Source organism: Alosa pseudoharengus, unplaced genomic scaffold (assembly GCF_046254945.1).
Source record: "Alosa pseudoharengus isolate Yale_2024_CS ecotype anadromous, Long Island Sound unplaced genomic scaffold, YU_APseudo_1.1 YU_APseudo_1.1_scf_4, whole genome shotgun sequence".
NCBI lineage: Eukaryota > Metazoa > Chordata > Actinopteri > Clupeiformes > Clupeidae > Alosa > Alosa pseudoharengus.
The window spans coordinates 25,041,236-25,068,139 of record NW_027468774.1 but is presented as its reverse complement, the minus strand read 5'-3'; the positions used below and the strand labels follow the sequence as shown (position 1 = coordinate 25,068,139).

At 43.4% G+C, this 26,904-nt stretch overlaps 1 protein-coding gene across 1 annotated transcript; it reads left to right on the top strand.

The window, feature by feature from the left end:
- The first annotated feature begins 12,863 nt into the window (after nucleotides 1–12,863).
- On the top strand, nucleotides 12,864–26,010 carry ldlra (low density lipoprotein receptor a). Its single transcript, XM_076265496.1, has 18 exons — nucleotides 12,864–13,167; nucleotides 16,868–16,990; nucleotides 17,403–17,525; nucleotides 17,978–18,355; nucleotides 18,846–18,968; nucleotides 19,368–19,490; nucleotides 19,889–20,008; nucleotides 20,422–20,547; nucleotides 20,756–20,927; nucleotides 21,054–21,281; nucleotides 21,613–21,731; nucleotides 21,918–22,057; nucleotides 22,242–22,383; nucleotides 22,527–22,670; nucleotides 22,771–23,052; nucleotides 23,214–23,294; nucleotides 23,403–23,569; nucleotides 23,677–26,010. Exons 1-18 carry the CDS (start codon nucleotides 13,080–13,082, stop codon nucleotides 23,710–23,712), a joined length of 2,715 nt encoding a protein of 904 aa, XP_076121611.1. The 5' UTR covers nucleotides 12,864–13,079; the 3' UTR covers nucleotides 23,713–26,010.
- The last annotated feature ends 894 nt before the right edge of the window (nucleotides 26,011–26,904 follow it).

The following is a 26,904-nucleotide window of genomic DNA, read 5'->3' as shown; positions in this document are numbered from 1 at the left end:
CCCCCCCTTCCCTTCCCCCCTGAATGCATGTTGTGTGTGAGTGCACGCGGACGACACGATGTTTCGCTGACCTTTCTGTCCTCTATGTCTTTTTTTCTCTCTCTGTCTGGCTCTCTTTTTCCGCCTTTGTTTTCCTCGGAAGTTTAATTTAAGGAAATTTTGCGGGATCACGGTACATCCCGCTCTCGGGGCCCCAGCTCCTGGAGCTGAGGGGGAGGGGGGGGGGACACGGTGAAGACTCTGTCTTGTGTCAGTGTCACTGGATTTCCAAATCTACAATAAAGGCATCTCATTAATCCACTCAGGCACTGTGTCTTCTGTCAGTTGGCATATTTATCTGTAAGTGGAGAGTGTGGCTCAGTGATGCTGTATTTGTGTTTTTTCTTATAAACTCCAGGGGGCGCCATATGTCTGGATTATCTGGAATATTCCAGGGGCTGTTGGGATTGTGGTGACTGGAGAACCGTTGCCCTCATATCAGATGCAGGTGTTTTTCATGACAATCACTTGTGAGAACCTGTATTACTCCAACTCAACAATACTAATCTTTCTGAGGAAAAATCATGATGTTTTTTTTGTAGTCTTTCCAGGAATAGAGTAGATTAGAGAAGGATCAGGTGTACAAACGTTGTTTCAGGCCCCATCTATGTTTCAATTCATCTCTGAAGAGCTGTAGCTCAACCACTACTTGTCCAAAACAACCCCATCAGGAAAGGGGTCTAGAAATGCAAAACTCTTGGCTTGCCCCTCTCTCAAACTACCTCTAGCCCCTGGGAGTATGTGTTTGGAGAAGAAGCCAGTGGGGCTTATTAACCCTCATTTTACCAAAAACAACCCATAGCTCATTTTCCTTTTACCCACTATGTTTGACCCCAACTTCATCTGTGTCCCACGTGTGTTTTACATAAGCTCGGACAGCCCCCCCCCCCCCCCCCAAAAAAAAAAAAACATACACACCATATTGCCTGACTGAGCAAGGTCCTCACAACTCTTCCCAGAACTCCACCCCCACCAAGCCAGTGGTGATTCAGACCAAAACAGTCCTGCTACAGCAATTTGCCACGGCAGACGTGGCCAATCTAACCTTTCGCTCACGGTCTGTTTTGAACCTTTTCTGTGGGGTATACTACGAACCTCGATTAGGGGGTTAGCGAGGTATGTTGCGCTCAAAGCCAGGGTATGCTGTGACACGAAAGTGGATCTGTTTTAGTGTCGCTATATCACCATGGTATCTTATGCTGTCAACCAAACCTGGTCGGGAGGAGGTTATGTGCTAAGTTATAGCTCAAATCGTGTAATCTACCGCATACTGACTAATCAATTGTCTTAGAATCCTACACATGAGAACTTCGTTTTTGTCATATCTTACAGGTGGAGCTCCGCCTCTACTAACATTTTGGATCTCGAATGCGCTTTAATAGTGCTGTGCGTGCAAATATCCCACTATGGACGTGCATACCATTCAACAACTGATGACAATTGATTTATTTGATGTTATAGGTTAGACACAAAAAATGACCGCAGTGTAGATTAAGCTATCGCTCATGAATGCGGAAGTAATTGTTTTTAAATAGAGGCGGTCTTGTGCGTCTCCACGTTGGCCAAAGTCATCCCAACACCGAGAACGCGCACAGATCTGAGCTGAAAGCCTAGTTTGACAAATATATCACATAACTGCTATCGTAGTATCACTTACGTATACCCCTGAGTCAAGGCTTTGTGAAGCCTCGATATGTCTACATAGCCTAGTCTAACGTGCTTCGTAGTATACCCCACTGGCCTCCGCTCATGGGAAGGGGAGGTGCCCTAGCGTGTGCGCGCACGGATCAAAACAAACGCTGGCAGATGGTCCACTGTGTGCGGGTGGAGGGAAGGCCCCAGCTCCCTATACGGTCTCCCCCTATAGGACAACATTGGGGGGCCCTTGTTTGGGGAGGTCTTGCCCGCCCTTCCTTGGCTGGTGGGGGAGGGACAAGGCAGCTGCTTTAGACATCATTCAAAGGCGTGTATACAGGAAACTTGTGCATGCATGTGGTAGCCTGTCTGTTGACTGATGCAATGGACCAAGGAGATTTCAGATTTACAAAAGTGAACATGCTGCCCCAATGGCACCTTGGGAAATGGGATTTCAAAATTTGTCAATCTTGAAGTAATGTGTTCAGTTGATCAGTGAGTGGCTCATTGCTTAGGGTATAGCACACCTTTCATCTCTAGTAAGAATGGTAAAAGGCACTATATGGTGCTGTGTGATTCATTTGCAAACAATTTTTTATGTTTGCTTTGGGGCCAGCGGACCTGGGTGCTGCAGCTGAAGCTCAGCGGTGACTTATGTAGCGTGAACCTCTCCCTTTATGAGCCGTGTCAGAGAACACATGCCTACTTTTCAAACACATGCGTGACCTCTGCCCTAACTCACAACCAACCCCTCCTACATCCTCACGTGCCTTAGTTCCAAGAAGGGGTTAATTCCCAAAAGACCTTCATAATGTGCGTAAGAGTGGATTTTGTTGTCATTCACCGTCGAGACCACATGGGAGTGTTGATATGTTGTAGAGTGTGGGTGAAGGCTTCCCGATGCCAGGCAACAAACAGGGCACTCTCGTTTCCACGGCATCCTCAGTCTGACCCCAAACCACCTTTGCAGAGGGCATGCAGTGCGATGTCTAGGTCTACGCAAAACCTACATATCGATCTAGCACGCTCTTGTCCTCAGCGGCCTCATCATGTTGTCCTCAGTCTGTCCCCACGCCACCTCTGCAGAGGGTGTGCAGTGTGACTAGACTGCATGTAGGGCTGTGCTGCATCTACCCATCCCTGTACGTGTCCCTGCCTGACCTATAAGGAGAACAAGTCCAGTCAGGTTATACACAACCCACCTCACTCATCCTCTAACGGCGTGAATCAGAGGGAGATATACTGTATGCCCAGCTCTTCAGAGAACATCTGCTCTCATAGCACTACTTACAACTAGTCTTGCTGATCCTAGCACTTACCACCTGTCTTGAACTGACACTCAACTGTTTAAACACAGCACTCACTGATGCACTTATTAGTGGGTTTGATCCAGCAAGAGCAAGCCCACTATTGTTCTTCTTAAGTTTACTTTATTAGTGGGTTTGATCCAGCAAGCCCACTTTTGTTCTTCTTAAGTTTTCTTATTAGTGGGTTTGATCCAGCAAGACCACTATTGTTCTTCTTAAGTTTTCTTATTAGTGGGTTTGATCCAGCAAGACCGCTGTTCTTCTTAAGTTTTCTTATTAGTGGGTTTGATCCAGCAAGCCCGCTATTGTTCTTCTTAAGTTTTCTTATTAGTGGGTTTGATCCAGCAAGCCCACTATTGTTCTTCTTAAGTTTACTTTATCAAACGGCTCCTAGACCGTTTGAGCTATCGACGCGGTTCGAACTCCAAAAATTCAGGCCCGAACCGGTGTAACTTGCTTGTTGATTTCGTGTCGCTGGCCCTTGTCGTTTTCGCGTTTTTTGGGCCCATTGAAATGAATGGCGGAATGTTCAAGGATTCTAATTCCGATTGTGACATCACAGCTCTGATTGTTTAAGCTTGCACCTGGAAGAGTTCTAAGCCACCTGGCAATGTCTAATGGGCTGGGCTGGGCTGGGCTGTCTGTGTCATACAGTCTATGGTCTGTGTATAATGAAGGTGTGTGCATGTAACTTTTGACCAGTATGTCCGATTTTCATGAATGAGGTACCGTTGGAATCCTCGAATGAAGCCCAGTTCAATGCCTTGCCAGCACTAAGTGTAAAGGTAATGTAAAAAAAGCGCTGTCTCATCTTTTTTTTAAAGCCAAACCATGTTCATATAGGTCTTTTAAAGCCAAACCATGTTCATATAGGTCATTAAAAAAATAAATAACTAAAGTATTTTCACAATTAATTCAGCCCAGTCCTATGCCCAGCTAGCTCCATTCAAACTTCGTCATGTGTACAGTTGTATAGATTATTACATTGAGAAACACACTTTCATACAGATATTATGCACATCCACGCATCATTACTATTCAAGTTCAGTTACTCATCATTGCCCGGCAAGAAGTCCACAATCAATTCAATTGTCTTGCCACGATCTGTGGACCTTACAGACAACGTTATAATACTAGAGGTTCTGTATGCTATTTAAAGCCGACCTAACGATGAGTCCTTTCATGACGGTGTGTTGCAATGCATTCTGGGTGCTGTGCTGTGATCCGACGGCTCATCACCTGACCCACCAAACACAACGATGCTTGAACTAAACGTAGTAAAAATAAATAGCTACCAAGGCTCCAAATAGCAACACACTACACCGTAGCATAATGAGGGTATCTACATGTAAACCGAAGCATTCAGAACTGTGTAAGTCTACAGGCAGTTTATTAAAAAGAAAAACAGTACCGTTCACGTCTCGTTCACACAGACGGGCGCCATCTTGAGACAACACAACTCTCTGGGATGTGGCGTAATCTCGCGTGAAACCTTGTTGCCAGAACAGCAGGAAGAGGTAACAGGATAGCAGCACGAAAGATACACAGGATGAAGTGAATGGAGTCTTTTTAGGTAGGGCTACTAGGCTACTTTCACGAAGTCTGTAGTTCTGTCAACATTTATCTTATCTATGAACAGACTACATGGTTATCTTCCTTAGACTTCGTAGATGTAGTTACTACAATTTGGAAGCGAAATTCAAAGTGTAAATATGGTTTTAATGTGTAAACAGACCAACCGCGATTTTGCAATGAAGTGAATGGAGTCTTTTTAGGTAGGGCTACTAGGCTACTTTCACGAAGTCTGTAGTTCTGTCAAAATGTATCTTATCTATGAACAGACTACATGGTTATCTTCCTTAGACTTCGTAGATGTAGTTACTGCAATTTGGGAGCGAATTTCGAAGTGTAAATATGGTTTTAATGTGTAAACAGACCAACCGCGATTTTGCAATGAAGTGAACGGAGTCTTTTTAGGTAGGGCTACTAGGCTACTTTCACGAAGTCTGTAGTTCTGTCAAAATGTATCTTATCTATGAACAGACTACATGGTTATCTTCCTTAGACTTCGTAGATGTAGTTACTACAATTTGGAAGCGAAATTCGAAGTGCAAATATGGTTTAAATGTGTAAACAAGACGCTTGATGTTTAATATATGTTAATGAATGGGCACAGTATTATTGTGTACAGTAATGGGCTATCAGTAGTATGTAAACAGTTCATGTGTTATGTGATTTACATAAACTAGTAAACAACAGAAATGTTAAAAGCTGGTATTGTGTTTCCTGAATTCTTACATTCAGGCATTCAAATGAAATGTAATTAAATAGCATATCAATCATGCAACAATGCAAAAACAATGAAACTAGTGTAGGCCTAATTATATTTTACATTAGTAAAGCAGTACTCTGATGTGCATGCTTTCACAAACTTTTGTGAACAATCTTAGCACTTTAAACATTGACTGTTTTGAAGAGCATGTAGGCAATATAGTATAAAAATAATAATAATTGTGATATTGTTACAATTTGATGGGGGGGTGGGAGGAGGGGTGGGTTCATGTAGGTGGGCCCTATGACCCCAAAGTATGCCTTGACTGGGCCTCAGGTCAAAGAAGTTTGAGAAAGGCTGATGTAGACAACAAAGCAGCAAGGAGGCGTCGTGTGATCATTTAAACAAGTTTTATGACAAGGTCGATGAGGGTGGGAAAAATCGTACATTTCTGTGCCAACTTTGCCCGCACTTCAGTCACATTGTCTTTTAAGAAAATGCATTTTTCGGTTCCAGCAGCCAACAACCTCAGAACTGACCCTTCAGGCCTCTCAGGAGGCCTGGCCTTCTAACCTAGTGACCACCATAGCAACCAGCATGATTGCCCTAGCAACCAGCATAGCAACCACTATATTTATGCGTTTTAGCTTATTGGATGTTGCGTTAATGCAGATAACTTTTGATCCGTGTGCCCGATTTTCATAAATGAGGTACCGTTGGAATCCTTGGATGAGGCCGAGTTCCATGCCCCTGATCAAACCCACTCTTGCAGTTCCTCGGAACCGCAATTCTAGTTTATTATCCCTTTTCACCCACTTTTTGGACGAACTACTGCTCCTAGACCGTTTGAGCTATCGACGCGGTTCCAACTCCAAAAATTCAGGCCCGAACCGGTGTAGCTTGCTTGTTAATTTCGCGAAGCTGGCCCTTGTCGTTTACGCGTTATTCCCGTTTTTTTGCGTTTTTGGGCCCCATTGAAATGAATGGCGGAATGTTCAGGATTCTAATTTCGATTATGACATCACAGCTCTAATTGTTTAGGCTTGCACCTGGCAGAGTTCTAAGCCATCTGGCAATGTCTAATGGGCTGGGCTGGGCTGTCTGTGTATATGAAGGTGTGTGCATGTAACTTTTGACCCGTATGTCCGATTTTCATAAATGAGGTACCGTTGGAATCCTTGGATGAGGCCGAGTTCCATGCCCCTGATCAAACCCACTCTTGCAGTTCCTCGGAACCGCAATTCTAGTTATTCCTGTTCACCCACTTTTTGGACGAACTACTGCTCCTAGACCGTTTGAGCTATCGACGCAGTTCGAACTCAAAAATTCAGGCCCGAACCGGTGTAACTTGCTTGTTACTTTCGTTTAACTGGCCCTTGTCGTTTTCGCGGTATTCAAGATGAACTGAACTGAAATAATCAACATTGATAATGTGTTGATTATGACAATTAAAAATAAATTACAGTAAAAAAAATAATTAAAAAAATCAATATGTAGCCTTTTTTAAGCAACACCAAAATTGCGTTTGTTAGTATTAAAACGCTGCCAGTTTCAATGACGTCACTGGCATGGTAGGACCTGAGAAGTTCTATAGGCAACAGCTGCAGCATATTATGTATACACGAAAATTAGTAATTTTAATGGCATGGGTTACAAATTTGAGCCTGTGAGGGACAGGCCTGTAGTGTCTTGACTACCACTAGATGGGTTTCAGGCTCCAGCTTAACCTTCAGTAGGATCATTTGGGTGAAAATGACTGTGTGGGCGCTGCCGGAGCATGGACACTGGAATCTATCTGCTGCAAAGCAGTGGCGAAACGTAGGGAAAATGTTCAAGGAAGCCAAAGTGACGGGGAAAATATGTTTATTTATGTATGTGTTTATTTCGGGGGTATACATTTTGTGCAATGTACAACATAGATACATTTTGTGCGGCACAACATAGGCTACTGTAGACCTAGCCTAGTCATGTAGAAAACTGGACGAGGGGCGCTTGAGACAGCAACACGCACGCCACGCTGTCTCTCTGTCTCCGACTCTCCCTCCATCCCTCACACACACACACATTGCCTACTGTACATCCTCCACACAACTGCATACTCACTCACCACCACTACATTAGGCCTATGCGAAGGCTACGGTGAATATACAAATAATCTATAGTATAACACGCATTGTCACGGCAATGTAGGCTAACGCAGTATGGACTACTCGTAACAGCAACTCACACGGGCTCTCTCTCTCCCTCCCTTGAAACTGTAAAAAAACTTAGTTACCCCAAGTTGACCCCAGATACACAGAGGATACACGAGTTTGCCGTTTATTTTAGGCTAACGTTAGTGGAGAGTTTTTTACCTTGTGGATGTTGATATTGCACGAGTCTCTTGGATAGCAGCACTGCGAGTTAAACTCCGGAGACGGTGAACAACTGGCTTCAGGGTGAGTAGAAAGGGACATTGGATTCTGTTTACAGACCCGCTGTGGTTTAGTTACCAGCTAGTAAACGCATTATTATCGATCTGTGATATCGTCGGAGTCATGATTTATACTCTCTATGGTCGGAGTGCTAGCTTGTGGAGTTTGACAGAAGAGTGTTTCCAAGGTAGCTGCTAGCCCTTTCCTAGGTTGATTCGTATGGTAGCCTAACACTGGACCTCATCTGAGGCTACTTCGAGATATTATTCCAAAGGGGACAGATAGGCTACTGCACTTAAAACTTTAAACGATTGAACGAACCTTCCCGGACTTTGTAATTGCGACCAGTGACTGCATTGGGTGAACGAAGCCGAAGTTGAAACTTAGGCTCCATGGCACATAGACTGCAGGGCTCGCCCTTATATGAATTGAAAAAGACTACAAGCTGCCCCACCGAGTTTGCGATAAAGTAAGCGAGAAAAGGGTTTTTTAAGTCAGGATATGGCAAGTCAATGGCATTTATTCGTCCAAAGTTACAGACCAGTTTCCATAGTGCACATCTTATCAATAGTTTGAATGTCGTGTGTGTTTCTGCTCATTGACAAAATAGCGTTCAGTATGATTCATGCCCAATTAATTTCCTCTGTTAAAGTGTTCGCCTTTGTTTCACTAGTTTGGTTTCATTTTGTATGAGATTTTGTGATGTAGGCTAGCCTATGATAAATGACTTATGGCCAATATGTAACTCAGCTAGGCCTAATGTTAGTTTCCTCAGCCATGTCAGCTAGCCTCAGACTCATTATCTGCTATGGCTGCTAGTGCTAGTGCAGAGTAGCTTACCATGCCAGTGACGTAGCCGATTGTTGAAATCCAACATGGCGGCGCCCGTGTAACAACAACACCACTTTCAACGTACAGTTTTATCCCTTTTAATAAATTCAGCCATTTTAATCATTGTACCAATGAGAAGAAATAAAATAAATCTGTTATATCACCTTTACTTCAAATTCCAGTTCAGTTCATCTTTCACGTTTTTCTGGGTTTTTGGGCCCCATTGAAATGAATGGCGGAATGTTCAAGCATTCTAATTCCGATTGTGACATCACAGCTCTAATTGTTTAAGCTTGCACCTGGCAGAGTTCTAAGCCATCTGGCAATGTCTAATGGGCTGGGCTGGGCTGTTCCTCGGAACCGCAATTCTAGTTTTTACTGTACTCTACCTTTTTTAAATTGTCCTAGAATTGTTGAGAGAATTGTTTTAAAACTTACACTGTTTACCATGTTGTTAGTCGCTTTGGTTAAAAATTTATCAGCCAAATGTAATGTAATGTAATGCTATGATATAGTGTAAAGGGAGAGAGAGGCATAGATTAAACAGAGACGTGCCAGTTGGGGTATCTGTGTTGAGGTTAACAGTGTGTACGGAGTGTTAATTTGTTGGCTACCTCTAAAGTATGTAGAGTGGGAGGAAACTGTACTATGTTCTTAGGTTGGCTGGAGGAATTCTGAAGAATCGTACGATATTTGGTGAGAGTACACGGGTGGGTGTGAGTTCAAACCGGTCGATCAGGTGTGCAGGGTTACACATCCGGTTTCACCTGAATGGAAGGTGGAGATACAAGGTGAAGACGTTGACTTACCAGGTCCAATTTTACCTGCCTCCCACACACACACACACACACTTTCCTACTGGACTCTTGAACTCACCTGATAGAGAGAAGGCCAAAGTAGTAGTAACAGTGTAGTGGCAGCAACAAAAATATGCATACTGGCAGTCACACACACACACCGAACACAAGCATGCATGCATGCATGCAACCCCCTATTTAATCATGTATGTTTTATTAGGATAGAGGCATTTTCAGAACATCTCTTTAAGGAGACCCCAGTCCCCTGTCATTACATAGGAATGAGGTCACCCTCAGGGAGTCTGTTTATATATTTACACATATAGATACAATCTAAATATCCAAATACGTTTTTACTAACCTATTGTGTTATCATTTCAACAGCATTTTCCTCCCTCTATATAGAAGAACTATTGAAGTCTCTAAGTAAAATCTTGAGTTTTTCAAAAGCAGGTAGTTGTAAAACCCCTTTTTCCCCCCAAGAATGTAACGCGTTAAAGAAATTGCACCCAAGGGATGGAATTGTTCTAAGCGTTAAAGGAATAGCACTCTGCATCTGACCCCAACAGAGATGACTGTGTATTCTGCGTCTCAGGAAAGTGAGACATGAATATGAATCTGATCTGAGGTCAGAACAAGCGAGGTGTTTACCTCCTCAGCTGACCTTCACCATGCTGTGTCTGTCCAAGCCTCACTGCTCAGAGAATAGTGTGGCTGAGCACATTCTTCTCCACCATGTGGTTTACCTTTGATATGATGCTGCAGCAAAAGCATCTCTGGTTTTTCTCTCACCCTTTGTTTGAGTTGCTCATTAAGGGTGAAAATTACATATAGGGCAGAAACAAACAGATTATGAAGATATTTTTAGCCTTAGAACCAAAACAGGAAGAGTGTGCACAAAAAAGCACTGTAGTTGCTATCTGACCTGTTAGCTTTTCACCTATTAGCTAACCTATAGGATTTCCAGACTTGCCCATGCAGACGTTTAGATGTCTACATACTTTGTACGTCTTTTCCGGAGGGGGGGGGGGGGGGGGTGCTTCTGTTTTGCTGTCAAATGCTGGTGACTGGTGTACTTGCTTATCTTTATTTTCTTTATGCTATATGCAATATACACACACACACATATGCGTAACATACACACACAGACACACACACAACAGGGAAACACAGGAGGAGGCTGCACAGGTCATGTACGTACATCTGTGTCTGTGAGGATGCCGAGCTGTTTGTCCAAATTGTTGGAGAATCAATCGATAGACAGTTCCCACGGAGGAAACTGGAGTGAACAAATATAAGATTTATCAGAAGCAGTCCAAAAGTTCAACAAAATATTGTGCTTCCTTTCTTGCTGTGAAAAACAAACATTTGAGCAGTGGGCTCTTGTTCGTTGTTATTGTCTGGAATAAGATCACTTTACATTAAAAATAAGCAAAAACTAATTTCAATTTAATGTGAATAGCCTACCAAGAGATGAAATGTGCCACTGTAGACATGCTGAATTACATCAGCATAGTCTGACAACTGACACTTTGTGTGACACTGTCAAAACATCAGCGGCCCTGATTTGGTCTCCTTGTGACGAATTCTGTTACAAAAGTTCTTGTTAAAGGTTACAAATGGGAATGTTGGAGGTTTGTGATGCAAATATTTCTCATTGACACAGGCCATTGGAATTAGCCTTCAGGTCTTGTGATGGCCATAACATTTGCATATAAGGAAGAGTTTTTGACCGCTCATTACCCCAGAAAGAACAGGAATCAAAAAGACAATGTAAATACACCTTACAGTTTAAATTACTTTATGATTGGACCTTTGGACTCACGTGATGGAGCGAGGGTCAGTTATAGATATAAAGATGGAGAGTGTAGTAGCAACAGAAATTTGCTGGCAGTCACACACACACACACACACACACACACACACACATACACATACACATACACACACACACTCTCTCACACAAAGCTCTTCCTTATGCGAATGTTATGGCCATCATGAGACCTGAAGGCTAATTCCAATTGCCTGGATAATTATTCTACCTGGTCTTATCTTAGTTACTTTTTTACTACTCTTTGTTTTGTTTTTTTGCTTATTAATTTATTCTTTATTTTTTAATTATTATAACTTGTGTGTTTTATGTTTTCTTTTTATTATGATCTTTGCCTTTTGAACTATTCTTTGACTATATTGCCCTTCTATGCTTCTATTATGACCGCCGCACAGCGAAGCGGGGGTCATATAGGTTTAGTCAGATTTTTTTCTTTTTTTTTTCTTTTTCGCATGTCCAAATTTCCGTCAAGGATTCCCAGGACACTGTAAGACCGGGGTACACGAAACTTGGTGGGCATGTAACCCCACATGGATAGCATGGAACCATCGTTTTTCGTTTTGATCTGTAGCCCCCCCGCTGGACTGGACCCCCCCGAAAGGAGGGTAGGGCAGACACAGTTTTCTGTGAATATCTTGAGAACCGTAGGGCCTAGGATGACCAATTTTTTCCGTATGTTTGCCTCCAGGGGTCATGTTAACCCATTCCATGTGCACACATGTGCATAAACATATACACACGCAGACACATACATTCACAGTAATCATACGTATGACACATACTCACACAGTAGACATATGTACGCATGCATGCACATGCACAAACACACATACGCAGACAAACACACAAGCACACACACACACACACCCACACACATAAACATAAACGTGTGCACGCACACATGCACACAATTCAAGAATTTCTCAGAATTATGAACCGGCAAGATGGGGGTGGGGTTGAGACAGTTAGAATCATATAGGCCTTTCAGCGTGATTTATTTTTGTGGAAAAAATGTGCTGGACTGGGCGGCGGTCATATTTTGTACCGCTCTGCGGTACATCAAGTTGTTGTTTGGTTTTGTTTATGTAAAGCACATTGAATGACCTCTGTGTATGAAATGAGAGAGAGAGAGAGAGAGAGGGGGAAGTCACATTTTATGAGTTGGATCATTTATTTAAGGAGGCCCACTAGTGCTGTTATATTGCCGCTTTGATACTAATGATAATATAATGTCTTACTCCTGGATAGACATATTATGTTGAAGGCAATGATATGATGAAGGCTAAATAGCCTTGAAAGACTCAAAGTAGACAAAATGGGTCTCGAGAGCAATGTTCACAATTTCAAACTGCCACACCTCTGGTAGGAATTATCAGCACATTTTTGTGGGGCCCATGCTCGTAATGGTTTCAAAACACTGTCTGATTTATGTTGCAATGTCACCCAAAGAATGCAAATTCTAAGGATCACAAGCAGAATTTAGGATGCAGGTGTTCTTTCTCCTTATCTTTAGGGAGAGAGAGAGAGAATTACAAAGTATTGCTATTTGATATTTGTGACAGTGTAATGTGTGGGGCCCCTAAAGACCACTCCCTCATGTTGTGAAAATGTATGCTTGAGAAATCACACCACCCGACCACGCCCCCGCGGGGTCCGTCCCCGCCCATCTTTCAGCCACGTTCAAATTGCCCTGATGTATCCAAACAACGCAAATTTACTACCAGTCGGCATCCTCACTTAACCTCAGCGGCAGCGCTCAGAGTGCACAGAGCATCAGCTAACAGGAGTGGATGCAGATTTACACTTAGGCTAACTGCCAATATCACACATTTTATTTCATAGACATCGTACACAAAAGTAAACTACAACGCTGGTGAACTTTTTAATTAACTTGAATCAAATTGGTGGTAAAATTATTTGTTTCTTGTCTAACTGCAAAAACTTCAAACGGAGATGCGGTTAATAATTCATTTGCAAGTCCTGGAACGAACCTTTCTTGCGTTTTTTGTGATCACCACCATCATCAACGCCGTGAAAGGACGTAAGTAGAAATTCTGAACCCTTAGTATAAAAATGAAATCCATAAGAATATTAATTAATTGTGTACAGAGTTGCCAACATATTATCTTGCATCATGTAGGCTACATCTTATAGCCTCTGTAAAGGTGGCCCAGTATCATATGGAATATTGTTCTATATTGTCAATTTCAGTGTCATTAACTGTCCAATTATTATGCTATTGTCTGGTTTAAATTAATTATTTATACATTCTCACATTTTCTTCGTTGGTGCTCTTACCTTTTACCAGCAGGCGAGATTGTGGGGGAGGGATTACCTGAATGAATGTAGGTCAAAGTGGCCCTTATTTTAGGTCGATTTTGGATGACTAGACAATATTCAGCAAAAGTTTGTTTTCGTGCATATGTTGTATTAGTTAGGGCAACCTACAATTCATTTAGCGCCATAGGCCTATTCCATTGAGCGTGCATGCTCTCTGGCCGACAGGCATGTTAGGGTCTTGTAAAACTGCGTCCTGGAGAAATTTGCAGGTGGCAGTTACCAATTGTATGGGCGTCTACTACTCACGAAGGAACGTATCTGCGTCCATGCGTCACCTTGAGTCAAGATAGCGGAGGGAAAAACATATGCGATAATAGCTAAATATCATAAGCTGTAAGTGCGTCATGCGTAATACACCGTTTCTCCGCCACCAACCTCATTCCAGATAAACAGACACACATTACTGGGTTAACATTACTTTATTTGTCTTGTCCTCTTTTTCTAACGAGGTCTCATTCCATATGAATGGCAATGAACGCAGAGAACCAGGAACGTGTTGGAACTGGTCAAGTCCGTAAGATTTATTTTCAGTGACAACAGAGTATTGTCTGTTTCCAGCACTGTATGACAGCCTAGTCGTGGTCTCTGGGAAGCTGTTTGTTCAGTCAAACTCAGGCCCGATGTCCTTATTGTCTATTGTCCGATTGGAGAGTGTTTGCTTGTTTGACTCGATCACTCGGAAGGATGTTGTCTGTTGTCAGCCTCAGGCATACAAGAAATTAGAGAGGATTAGTTGGTGTTCTTTTTGAGACCCACTGGATGTTTAATGAATCATATGAACCAGATACTCAGAGCGAGGCACTCTGCTCTGTCCCCATACCTCTTTGTGGGGTGAAGGCCATGGACATGTTTTTGTGAGTGACCAGATTAACCTCTATAAATACCTGGTCTTTGATCTTGAGATTACACCTTCTCAAAATACACACTTGGATACAAACCCAAAATACACACTTGCATACAACCTCACTCCGCCCTTTGCCTTTCATAAAGTGGGTTTCATTATAGCAAAATATACTCAAAGATTCCAGTTTCTTTTACAGATGGTTTCCTTTCACCCTGACATTACACAGAAGTGCATTCCTTTGCTTGAGCCTTTCTAGGAAGGGAAGTCAGCCTCGTTTGTGGGTTGTGGGGGCACCTCTAATGTAATGTGAGGCTTTGCCTGAGCAGACACAACAGTGGAAGCTCAGAGTGGTGGGGAGTATCTGTCACTCAACATTAGCTGCTCACTGGGGCTTTATCTGACACTTAGCTACAGTTCCAGACAAGCTCACGACTTCTCTAGGCGCTACACTTGCCACTTGGCCTTGAGCTAATCTGTACACGTCACTAAGTCACATGCAAGACCTCAGACAAGCCTCCCATCTTCATCACGTGTGACACTCATGAACATAAATTATCATTACTCTCTATCTTTTGCGAGCATAGAGATTATTATATCCACGCTTAAATATGAAGGCTAACTCCCTGAACTGTCCATGCCATGATTTCTTAGAGTAGCTTGAGATAAAGGTTTGCCCTCTTCTCTAAGGGTGAGCCAGATATTGGTAAACTCTAAACTGGTAGAAATGGCTGTTCCCTGGTGGCCTGCCTGTCGTTGACACCATTGTAAACAGTCTCCACAAGATCTCCTGTATCTCCTGGATAAAGGAGATTGGAGTGAAGTTCAGGGGAAGCCAGGGGCGAGCCATGAGCAGTTAAATAGAGTGCAAACAGATGATGACTGGTAGATAGACGAGTGAGCAAATGTAGGTGCAGGTGAATAAATGGGGCCCGCGCTGAGAATGTAGAGGCGTGGAAGAGAGGCCACAGCCGTGGGCACATTCAACTCCATGGCAACCGTGGGGCTAGTGAGAAAGGGACTCATTAGTGGCCATGGTGCGGTGCAGAAGCAGGCTCTCGCCATTCACAACCATGATGAATGATGACAGCCCCCCAACACATGAGGGGAACTACATACATTTACAAGACTGTTTCTATTCAAATCACTGTCGTTTGACCCTGATTCTTTTTTTGTTTTTGCGTACCAGGTAAATTTGTTTAGCACAACTTGAGAACTCATTTCTCCATCTCCAACCATTTTAATGTAGTGTTAGAATCTGGAGTTATACAGTATATGGGCAATTCCATGCAAAACTGTCACGTCCATAACGGCAACTAAATACCATGGAATTGGGTTGGCATTATGGATGTGACAGTTTTGCGCGGAATTGCTTATATTCAAAATATGCCACTGTATTATTTGATGGTGCATGAGTTATAAACTGTTTGTGCCTACAATGTCCATTTACATTGTGCCCATTAATTCAGCCATTCTTCAGCTCTGGTCTACCAGCTGACACATCATATTTTTACCATGCCTCTCAAAGTCCATGGGGAACATTGGCTCCACCCCAGTCTGAGTCGTAAATTATGCAGAATGTCCAGTCGCAGTCGGTCCAGTTGGCAGGCGATGGTGCGATTGGTTTGCTCCTCCCTCGCCTTGGATGTCAGGAGCAGGTGACCATGCCCTGGGGCCCCTGAAGTGGGATTCCCTGGGCATCGGCGTGACCCTGACATGTCCCAGGAGGGTCGGTGGCCAGTCATTACCACTCCATCCACAGCTCTCCCACCTCACTGAATATGGTGATGGGGTGGGGGACTGCATAGCAAGTCTTTGTTGATGGCTATCCATAAACATTTGGCAGGAGAATGAGACTAATCTATGCAATTCTCCTGACTTCATATCTCAGTCTTAGTCTTCTATAACACACTTCTGTTCCTCAGCTGCTTGAGGAACATATGTCCCAACCAATCTATTCCACTCCTTAACTCCAATCCCCACCTTCAACCTCAATAACTCCACACCAGTGTATACACTGTTGCCTCCTGACTGCATCGACTCAAGCTAGATCAGTACCACACCAATAGACCACAAACTAGACAACCCCACCTAGACACAGACAGACACGCCTGGACATTGCGTGGGCAGCCATATGGTTGTTCTCAGGGATGAGCTGAGATTTAGCTGTGGTGTGGTGGTGGGACTGGCAGTCCTTGTAAACAGGCCTGTGTTGATATGTCAGAGTGGAAGGGGCAAGTTGCTCACCGCACAAGATCACTCTGTCTTATCTGCACTGGGGTAGCTGAACTCTACGCGCTGTTATCACACTGTTGCCTGTGAGATTGTGTGCTGTGTGTTTGAAGTTCCATGGAAAAGGGAAGATATGTGAGAGCACTGATAGTTTGGGATAACCATGGGGTGTGAGTTGATAAAGTCATAAAACACCACTTGGTAAGGTGATAAAGCCCTTAATGCATCATAAACATATCCTCCTGAAAGTAATTTCTTTTATCATATTTCTTGGGTAGTCAATGGTTCGATAATGACTTAAGCCCCTTGTAATCTTTTTATTTGACAGAGACAGTCACATGTGACACCAAGCACTTTCAGTGTGGCAATGGCAAGTGCATCCCCCTGAGGTGGGCGTGTGATGGCACGGACGACTGTGGTGATGGCACTGACGAGCTGCCAGCTGTCTGCAGTGAGTGTCCTCACCTCTGTCGCAGAACATGAGCAATATTATATGAGCAATATAATTGGAATACAGTTATTCATTAGTGGTGAAATATATAAGATATGTATATATATATATATATATATATATATATAACAAATATATGTATAATATATAACAAATGTATAATATATATATATGACAAATTCTGACTACACATTTACAACACACATATTCACATTACAACTCAAAGCACTCCAGAAGTCTTTGATTTAGCCTACATACATTTGTGATTAGCTTCTTCACACTTTTGCTAATTTCATCATTCATGGAGTGCATAAGTATAACTACATGCCATACAGAGCCTATGCGTTACACAGTTACAGAACTGGGAATAGAGGTCCTCTTTCTCACATTCCCTTTGCTGTATCTCCCCCAGTGGCCAAGACGTGCAGGTCAACAGAGTTTAGCTGCGGTGGGCGGCTCAACCAGTGTGTGCCCACTCTGTGGCTCTGCGACGGCAAAGCTGACTGTGATAACGCTGCTGATGAGGAAGGATGTGGTGAGTGGCTGCTGACCTCCCTCAACTCCCTTTTGGCATCAATGAGATTATCAGCCTAATCAATGACATTTATATCGTGTTGGAAAAATTAGTTTTATTTCAAATCCTGAGATTTACTGTGTAATGTAGAAGTTTTGTACGCACAACCCCGGAAAATATAGAGACACCTTTTCTTTTCTTTTTTTTTGAAGTATATTTTTTTGGGCTTTTTTTTATGCCTTTAATGTGACAGGACAGTAGAGAATGACAGGAAGTGAGTGGGAGAGAGAGTCAGGGTGGGATCCGGAAAGGACCACGGGGCGGGAATCGAACCCGGGTCGCCGGTGTACGGTGCAGGTGCCCCAGCCAGTTGCGCCACAGCTGGGGCCGAGACACCTTTTCAATGATCTGCTCCCTCATTGACTCCCCTCTGTGTCTGTGTTCTCTCCCAACCCAACCTCACCCGCTGCCAGCTCCAAAGCAGTGCACCAACAACGAGTTCCGCTGCCCCAGTGGCCAGTGCGTCTCGGCGTCCTTTGTATGCGACGAGGAAGCCGACTGCGACGACGGCGGCGACGAGGCGTCCTGCCCGGCCACCACCTGCAGCTCGATCTCCTTCCGCTGCAAGAACTCGCAGTGCGTGCCACGCCTGTGGGTCTGCGACGGCGACGCCGACTGCACCGATGGCTCGGACGAGGCCCCCGAGACGTGCGGCACGCAGCCCAAGCCGCCGCCCACCCGGCCCTGCACCGCCCAGGAGTTCCACTGCGGCAGCGGCGAGTGCATCCACAAGAGCTGGAGGTGCGACGGCGGAGACGACTGCCTGGATCGCTCGGACGAGAGCAACTGCAGTGAGTGAAGACCTCTCTGTGTCTAAAGATGACCTGATGACAAGAGGGACCGATACTCAGTTCAGTTAAGCATGAGGACTGACATTAGTTGGTCATAGTAGTGGAGTCAGGTAGTGTGTCGGTCGGCTGCATGGTCGGCTAGACCATGCACGTCTTTTTAGTCAAGACTGCCCACTCTGGCTGCAGTGGTTCTGTTTCTTTGTTTTGTGTTTTGACACTTTCCTGTCATATCCTGTGAGACCTGAAGATCTTCCCAAACTAGAGCTTTGATGTTTGCTGTTCTTAAATATTTTCTTCAGACTGAAATGTTCAGACGATTCAGACAAGAATTTTAATTTACATTCAGACACTCAGACAAGATTTTTTTTTAAACATTTAGGCTTTTCCAGGTGATAAACTATAAAGAACTATAAAATACCATGCTAGATAGAGAAAGGATAAGATAAAGGATGAAAGTCATACTCGTCTCACCTCTCTGCTCTGCCTTTAGCACACACCACCTGCCGCCCAGACGAGTTCCAGTGTGGAGATGGAACCTGCATCCATGGCAGCCGTCAGTGTAACCACGTCTATGACTGCAAAGACATGAGTGATGAGATTGGCTGTGTCAATGGTACGCACCTCTTCTCTACTCTCACCAACCTCCTTTTCATACACAGCTCACGCCATGCTTAATTACTAGGATTACTAATTTTCATGTACTAGATAAGTGGAAATATTAACCTTTTTTAAGATTTAGATTTCAGTGGTTTTTAAACCAAATGTGAAACATCTGTGTGAACAGATGTGATGATGAGGATTTTTGACTTTTTTGCATATTTCTCCCTCACGATCCTCTCTCATTATGCACAGGAGTGCCTCTGCGTTAGCCAACACACAATTCCTGATCTTTCAGTGTCTCACTTCCCTCTCTCTCCCCTCTTTCTCTCTATCTCTCTCTCTCCATCTCTCTCCCTCCTCTCTTTCTCTCCATCTCTCTCTCTCTCTCTGTGCCTCTGCTCTTCTCCGGCAGTCTCCCACTGCGTGGCCCCGTCCAGGTTCAAGTGCCGCAGTGGGGAGTGCATCAGCATGGAGAAGGTGTGCAACAAGCAGCGCGACTGCAGGGACTGGTCCGACGAGCCGCTCCGAGAGTGCGGTGAGTAGCTCCCCAGGCAGCAGATCAGTGTCTGGATTAAGCTCTGATCAATGTCTGGATCAGGCCCTGATCAATGTGCAGAGCCGGTTTCTCCGGTGCTTGTCCATACAGAGACCAGTGACAGTAGTTCAGCCCACAGCTATAGCCAGCAGCCCACAAGAAGATTTTCAGAAAACAAAAAAGGCCACACACACCAGGCATGGACGTTAGCACTAGTCTGTGGCTCATGGCCAGTGGAATTGCTGAGAGAGTTAAAATGACTGGCTGCATTCGGTCACAGATTATGAAGTGTCATTCTGACAGGTCTTGATTTATTGGACTGGGACTGGAGGAGTCTGTTTACATTGTGTTTCCAGGCATAGGCAGTGATATCATATGGCATTTTGTCTCCTATGCAGATACCAACGAGTGCCTGTACAACAATGGAGGGTGCTCACATATTTGCAACGACCTGAAGATTGGATACGAGTGTATGTGTCCCTCTGGTTTCCGTCTAGTGGACAAGAAACGCTGTGAAGGTCAGTCTCCCAAGTGCTTGAGTATTCTCACACATACTCTCACGCAGGCACCAAATATGACTTGCACATTTCATATGGATTTCGGTCAGAGACAAAGGGGCAATTCAGATGAGACCATTCAGATGGACACTCTTTTAAACTAAATACTTGCATCACAGCTAGATATTTTTTTAGTGAGGTCATTGGTCAGGACCAAAGACTGGATATCTGACCCTTGCACTTGGGTTGTGTTTACTTTTTTGTGGGCAGGCACCAAAATGAATGGCCCTCTATGGGAGAAGGCACAGCATAAAAGTACATGCAGTGCTTTGTACACACCATGTACCCTCACCCTTCTGACTCAACATTGTCAAACTATTGCCTGATTTTGGTAGGTTAAATGTAACCATGGCCCTGTTTCGAACTCTACACAGATATCGATGAATGTGCCAACCCAGACGTGTGCAGCCAGATTTGCATCAACCTGGTCGGTAGCTACAAGTGTGAATGTAAAGAGGGCTATCAGATTGACCCCTCCACCAAAGCCTGCAAAGCCACTGGTAGGTGACACCATTAGGCCTTCCATGTTACATTACTTACACTGTACTGTAATGGACTGTAATTGATACTAACACCAAAGATCTTTGATTACTAGCTCCGCTTTAACCCTCTCTGCTAACACTACACGGCCATGCTACTTGGTGCATGCAATTACTTAATAACTCACAATGTTGAGTTTGTAATCCGATTGTGTTGGGGATCTGGCAGGTACGGTGGCCTACCTGTTCTTTACCAATCGCCATGAGGTGAGGAAGATGACGCTGGACCGCAGCGAGTATGTCCGTGTCATCCCTCGGCTGAAGAACGTGGTGGCTCTGGATATGAATGTGGCCTCCAAGGAGATCTTCTGGTCTGACATTTCCCATAAGAAGATCTACAAGTAAATATCTTAATACCTTATTGTCCTTCATCTTCTTCAATAAGACATGAAATGTAATTTTTGCTATGTCTGTGACAAAATCATGATTTTTATCTGTGGTCTTTCTTCTGTCACCTTACATCCTAGAACCTCCATGGACACAGCCTCAGATTCCTCCAAACACAGCGTGGTCATTGGCGAAAGTATCGATGCGCCTGAAGGCCTTGCTGTGGACTGGGTCCATGGGACCATCTACTGGACCGATAGCCTCCGTGGCTCCATCTCCGTGGCGACAGTCGATGGAAGTCGTCGAAAAACCCTCTTCAAGGAGGGCCTGGCCAAGCCTCGTGCCATTGTGGTGGATCCAATTCGCAAGTAGGTTCCATGAAAACCTCCAAATCTCATTTGACAGGGACATTGAATGAAAGTAATGAATGAAGATAATGCTCAGCTATCAGCAGAGATTTGATTGATTTGATTTCTTTCCAGCTTAGTCCACACACAGATATTCTCCCACCCCATATTTTGTGTTTGTCAGCCTTTGCTAGTTTGCCTTATTCTTTCAGCTACAAGGCAGAGCAAACAAGTGTTATCAGCACAGGTCAAGCCAGATTATAGCATGAATTTACTCTTGCTCCCGTGACTCCCAAACTCTGCCTATTTTTAACATACGTGGGAATGTGCCATTTGTATTTGTGCTTCCCAGCTTCATGTACTGGACTGACTGGGGAAATCCTGCACGGATTGAGAAGGCAGGCTTGAATGGAGGGGACCGCAGTGACCTGGTGGTGGATGACATAGTGTGGCCCAATGGCATCACCCTTGGTGAATATCCATTTAGACTGGTGCTGCCTTTCCACACTGAACCAATCCAAACCACATACGGATACCACTGACTGACCCTGCACTCATTTGGTCATCACTTCTAAGCATCCGTTGGCTGTTATCATTGTCAGATGGAATAAACTAGATCTGGTCTCACGATGTCTTGCTCTCCTGTCCCCTCTTTAGACTTGCTGAACCAGCGTCTGTACTGGGTGGACTCAAAGCTGCACACCCTTTCCAGTATTGATATCCAGGGAGGTGGCCGTCGCACCCTCATCATAGACAAGCAGAGGCTGGCCCATCCCCTCAGCGTCGCTGTGTTTGAGGTGAGCAGGGTGTCTTTGTCCTTTCAGATATGCTTCCATCTATAACTATGAACCTCCATTTATATCCACCTGATTCCTGAAACCTACTATGCTGCATTACGAGTACAAGTCTCAGTGTCCAGTGGGATGCTGTATGACTGATGAACTCCCTGTGAACCCATGTGTCATTTCCTGTTGGTCACAGGAGAAAGTCTTCTGGACAGACGTCAGCCAGAACGCCATCCTGAGTGCCAACCGTGTCACAGGCAGGGACATCACCCCAGTGGCAGAACACCTGACATCACCTGAGGATGTTGTGCTGTACCATAACCTCAAGCAACCCACAGGTATGGAGCTATACGTGTAGCTTTATGTGATATATTACACATCCATACAACCATGTTACAAGCATCCTTTGATATAATATACCCATTGAAAAAGGAAATGATGCAGAAGAACAGTAATGATTCAACTCTCTCTGTAATCTCAGGTATTAATTGGTGCCGAGGGAGCAATGGAGGGTGTGAGTTCCTGTGTCTAGCTGCTCCACAGGTGTCCAGATACTCTCCAAAGTATACCTGTGCCTGTCCTGACCACATGGTTCTGGCTAAAGACATGAGAAAGTGTGTTCCAGGTAAGTCAGTTTTGATGCCTTTTACAGAAGCAACCTGGAAGACCTCCCAGAGGTCAATCTCTTCCAGATCTCACTCTAACTTGGCTTCTCTTCCATGCAGCTCCAGTGACTGTGCCACCTCCCGTTGAGCCCAATGTTACTGAACCACCTCCCGTTGAGCCCAAAGTGTCTGTGTCACCTCCTGTGCAGCCCAAAGTTCCAGTCACCAGTCGCGCACCACCTCCTCCCACAACCACATCCCGACCTCGTGGCCCCATCTCCACTAAGGAACCCCTTAAGGCCAGAACCACTGGCCAGCCTGCACCTCCAGCCAGACCCACCCAGCCAGGGAGACCAAAAGTCCCTGAGACCGCTACAGAGGTCCCTGCCACCACTCAACCAGGTATGACAGGAGACTGAATGCTCCTGAAGAGATTTAGTTGCTCATATTTGGTTGGATTTCAGTTCCTTTTGGTATGAAAGCAACATAGTGATCTAAAAACTGTTAAAATGCGATAAGCGAGTTTCTTCTTTGCTGATATATACATTCTCTCCATATTGCAGACAAACCAAATGGAGTAGCAGTAGTCGTTCCTGAGAAAGCTCCCTCAAATTCCATGACCCTCTACATCGCAATGCCAATAGGTAGGATATTGACTGCTCAAAGCCATATTATTGGACTCTCCAAATATTGGACTTCAAAAGTCTGCCCAGCACAAACTCAAAAATATTCTCTCATGGTTTCTCCTAAAGCGCTCGTATGTCTAGTGGCTTTCGGCTTCGGGGCCATGTACCTGTGGAGACACTGGAAGCTGAAGAACACCAATACTATTCACTTTGACAACCCTGTGTACCAGAAGACCACGGAAGACCAAGTCCACATATGCCGAAACAATTCAGACGGCTACATTTATCCTGTTGTAAGTGACATTGCATTGCAGATCTTTGACCTTTGGCCAGAAGTGCTGCGCTAACTGCTAGCCAGTGTATCAGTCATAGCCTTTCTAACAGATGCATTTTGTTCCAGCGGCAGGTAGTCAGCCTGGACGATGAGATGCCTTGATGTCTGCATTGGTGACCATGTCTGTCAGTGGAAATGAGGCGGGATGAAGATCAAAGCCATGATTTATATGGAGGTTCTTGGAGGTCCTTTTCTTTCTAAGCTTCTTGGAAAGAGGGAACAACATATCCAGTTTTATTGCAGACCCACCATGACCAAAATACTGTGAACATTACTTTAGGATGACAGCCATAAATTACCCCTACAGGGTACTTGGGGCAGGGCCTTAGGTCAATGTAGCAGTCCCTGATTGATAGGACAGGGCCTATTGTGTCCCCATGGGGACATTAAAGCAAATTGTGTCGTTCCATGTTTTAACGTTCCGTCCCCCTCAGCTTGAAGAAGAACTCAAATGTTCTAGGTTCTAGATTTTTTTGTTTAATGCACAAATCAGTGGGAAGCAATACCAGTCTGGTATCTAGATGTGAATACATTTAGGATTTTGTGAAGTGTTTGTGTGTGTGTGTGTGTGTGTGTGTGTGTGTGTGTGTGTGTGTGTGTGTGTGTGTGTGTGTGTGTTTGTGTGTATGTCTGTCTGTGTGTGTGTTTGTGTGTGTGTGTGTGTGTGTGTGTGTTTGTGTGTGTGTGTGTTACTATGGAACCACTTTTACAAGGAGCCCGTTGAAAGCCCTGTAGTTCCCTGAGAAGTGAGGAGAAGAGAATGTAGACCATGCATTTGCGTCCAGTACACCTGGAATGCTTTAATATGCTTCTTAGAGTGTATTGTGCACTACCTCTACCTTACGAAAGCAAGGTCTTGAACTGCCTCAAGGCAGATATAGTTGTATATGTAAAATACAAACCACATGAAACCCGTAAGAGCGAACACTAGTTTGAATGTTTTTCAATGGCTAGCTAAGTCCAACCCACAGGCTAAACTGACAAATAGGCTTCACTGGATTTTTACTTGCCTCAACAAAACAAAGTGCCAATAAGCTATTCTGTCTGTGCCTTGATTTCAATGCAGTTTACTTTGGCTAGGGAGCATTCCACCTTTTGTGTTGTATTTATACGTAATATATCACATTGTCTGTGGAGTGCTGGTAGGGATAGTTCAAATGCAGGTCAATGCAGTGATTTAAATGGTGCTAATCTGCGTTTCGTGTTTGTGCAATCTAATTGTTTAGATGGTACAGTGTCTCAGGTGGTCCATCCACACCGTCCTTAAATCTAAAGTTGAGTCCATAGGGAATTCCCTAGTTCCTATTTGTTCTGATCTTTTTACAGTTTGGTTAATATGGAGATTTATCAATATGTTCATTTTTGGTTGAGTGTGCTTTTAGACAAAGCAATAACATTCCTTAAATTTGAAAATCATAGCATAGTTGTACTTGTTTTTTTGTAATGCAAGGAAACTGAGCACTTAATTCTGCACGACATATGTATCTGATTTGCCAAATGCAGAAAAATCACAGTGTTGTGAAGTGGAACCTCCATAAATCTCCAATTAAACTACATTAGAAGATGCCCACAGGGCTGTCTGTTCATCACAGTAGCCAGAGTGTGTGAAAGCATTACACACATTGCTTTGTGAGATTGTGAGAAAGAGGGCAGGATGTCCATAGTCTGTAAATGCTTTACCCTCACCATTTTAGTGGTGTTTTGGTGAGACGTTTTGTATGTACATATATTTTATGGCCAAAAGGGAGTGCGAAAACCATTTCACTTTTTTAACCAGCTAGATACCGGTAATTATTGTCAACCTTCAGATTACAGTTATTTTTCTGTGTATTTGTAAATATGTTTTTCTGTAAATACTTACAAATGTTTGTGCTTCATTCCTGCTCCCCTGTTGTACATTGAAAAACATGCTCCAAAAAGGCCTCCTGTATATTTATTTGAAAACACAGACTATATAAAAATATGTCCAAATTGGCTAATGGCATTTCCATCACCTTCTACTTGGAATTAAGATCAGTTATTAAGATGAGTCATGACAATGTTAAAAACATTTTAATCACTGTTGTTTTTGTGAAATCACTTTTATATAAACTGACTGTCATAACATCATTTGTGAAATACCTCCATGTTGTATTTTCAAATGACTGAAAAACCGAATCTGTACAGTTTATCCTCAGTTGTTTACACAGCAAACTATCCAAGCAAATTTTGTCTGATTAAAATGATACATTTCAGTGAAAGCATTCTTTTCTACAGCTCTTGTCTGTCTGTAAATCATACCAGGAGTTGATATTTATGTCACATATTGGTCAGACTAACATTGTAAATACAGAAATTCCAGGTGTGTTTGTGAAATCCGAAACTGTGTGATGTAAAACTATAAAAATGTGTTAAAAAATCTGTCTGACTCTGTTTCCATTCAATTCCAAATAGGTAGTCTTGTTTTTTTTTTATTGAAAATCTCTTCTATAAACCCATAACAGTCAAAATGATGGTTTAACACAACTTAATGTATTCCAACAATTATTTGCTAAAATTATTAAAATAATCAAATATAGTTGTCAGGGCGTGCATTTGAGAATTGGCTGTACTGATCTAACGTTGGACATGGGTTGTGTCGTCTTTATAGTGATCTTTGACATGTGCTGGTGAATAGATTTAGTTGAATGTTGGTGAATGCTTGGATATGGTCAGGGTAAACATTGTGAAGAAGTCCATTGAATAAAAAATGAAGAGACCTACTTGACTGTTCACATAATTTCATTGTGTTCTCAGTATAAAACTAATAACCTATAGTCAAGTAGCTTTGATTAGCACTCCTGTAGATGTCACACAGTATAGGCTTTATTACCCAGCTGTGTTGAGCATATATGTCTTCCCTGATGATTGCAGTTCAATGTATTGCTATCTGCTCTGCTGTCCATTGTTCAGTTGTGAAAGATTCAAGACGTGTTTGGAAAATGCTCAATAGTTTTATTTGACAGTGAACTTAATTGAATGTACAGTATATGATTCGGGTCACTTTAAATACTTGAGTTACTATACTCAAATGAAATCTTTGTTTTAGCTTTTAAAGGATTAAATAAAAAAAAATAAGATAATAAGTATCATCAAATATTTTGTTAGTTTGACCATTCAGGTTTACAAGTAACATGTGTTAATATAAGCTCCCAGAAACTTTTTCAATCTTCACCCTGAAGGTCAACAGTAGGACAGCTTTTTACACAACTTCATTTAAATTATCTGAACAAGTGACAATTCATTGAATGCAATCTTTTGCTTGATCATTGCGGT

What these genes read in the sequence shown, in the direction of transcription:
- ldlra (XM_076265496.1), top strand. Translation starts at nt 13,080, where the DNA reads ATGCGGTTAATAATTCATTTGCAAGTCCTGGAACGAACCTTTCTTGCG. An exon ending in TCAGCGTCGCTGTGTTTGAG is followed by an intron (nt 22,058 to 22,241) that starts GTGAGCAGGGTG and finishes TGTTGGTCACAG; the next exon opens with GAGAAAGTCTTCTGGACAGA. An exon ending in ACGGCTACATTTATCCTGTT is followed by an intron (nt 23,570 to 23,676) that starts GTAAGTGACATT and finishes ATTTTGTTCCAG; the next exon opens with CGGCAGGTAGTCAGCCTGGA.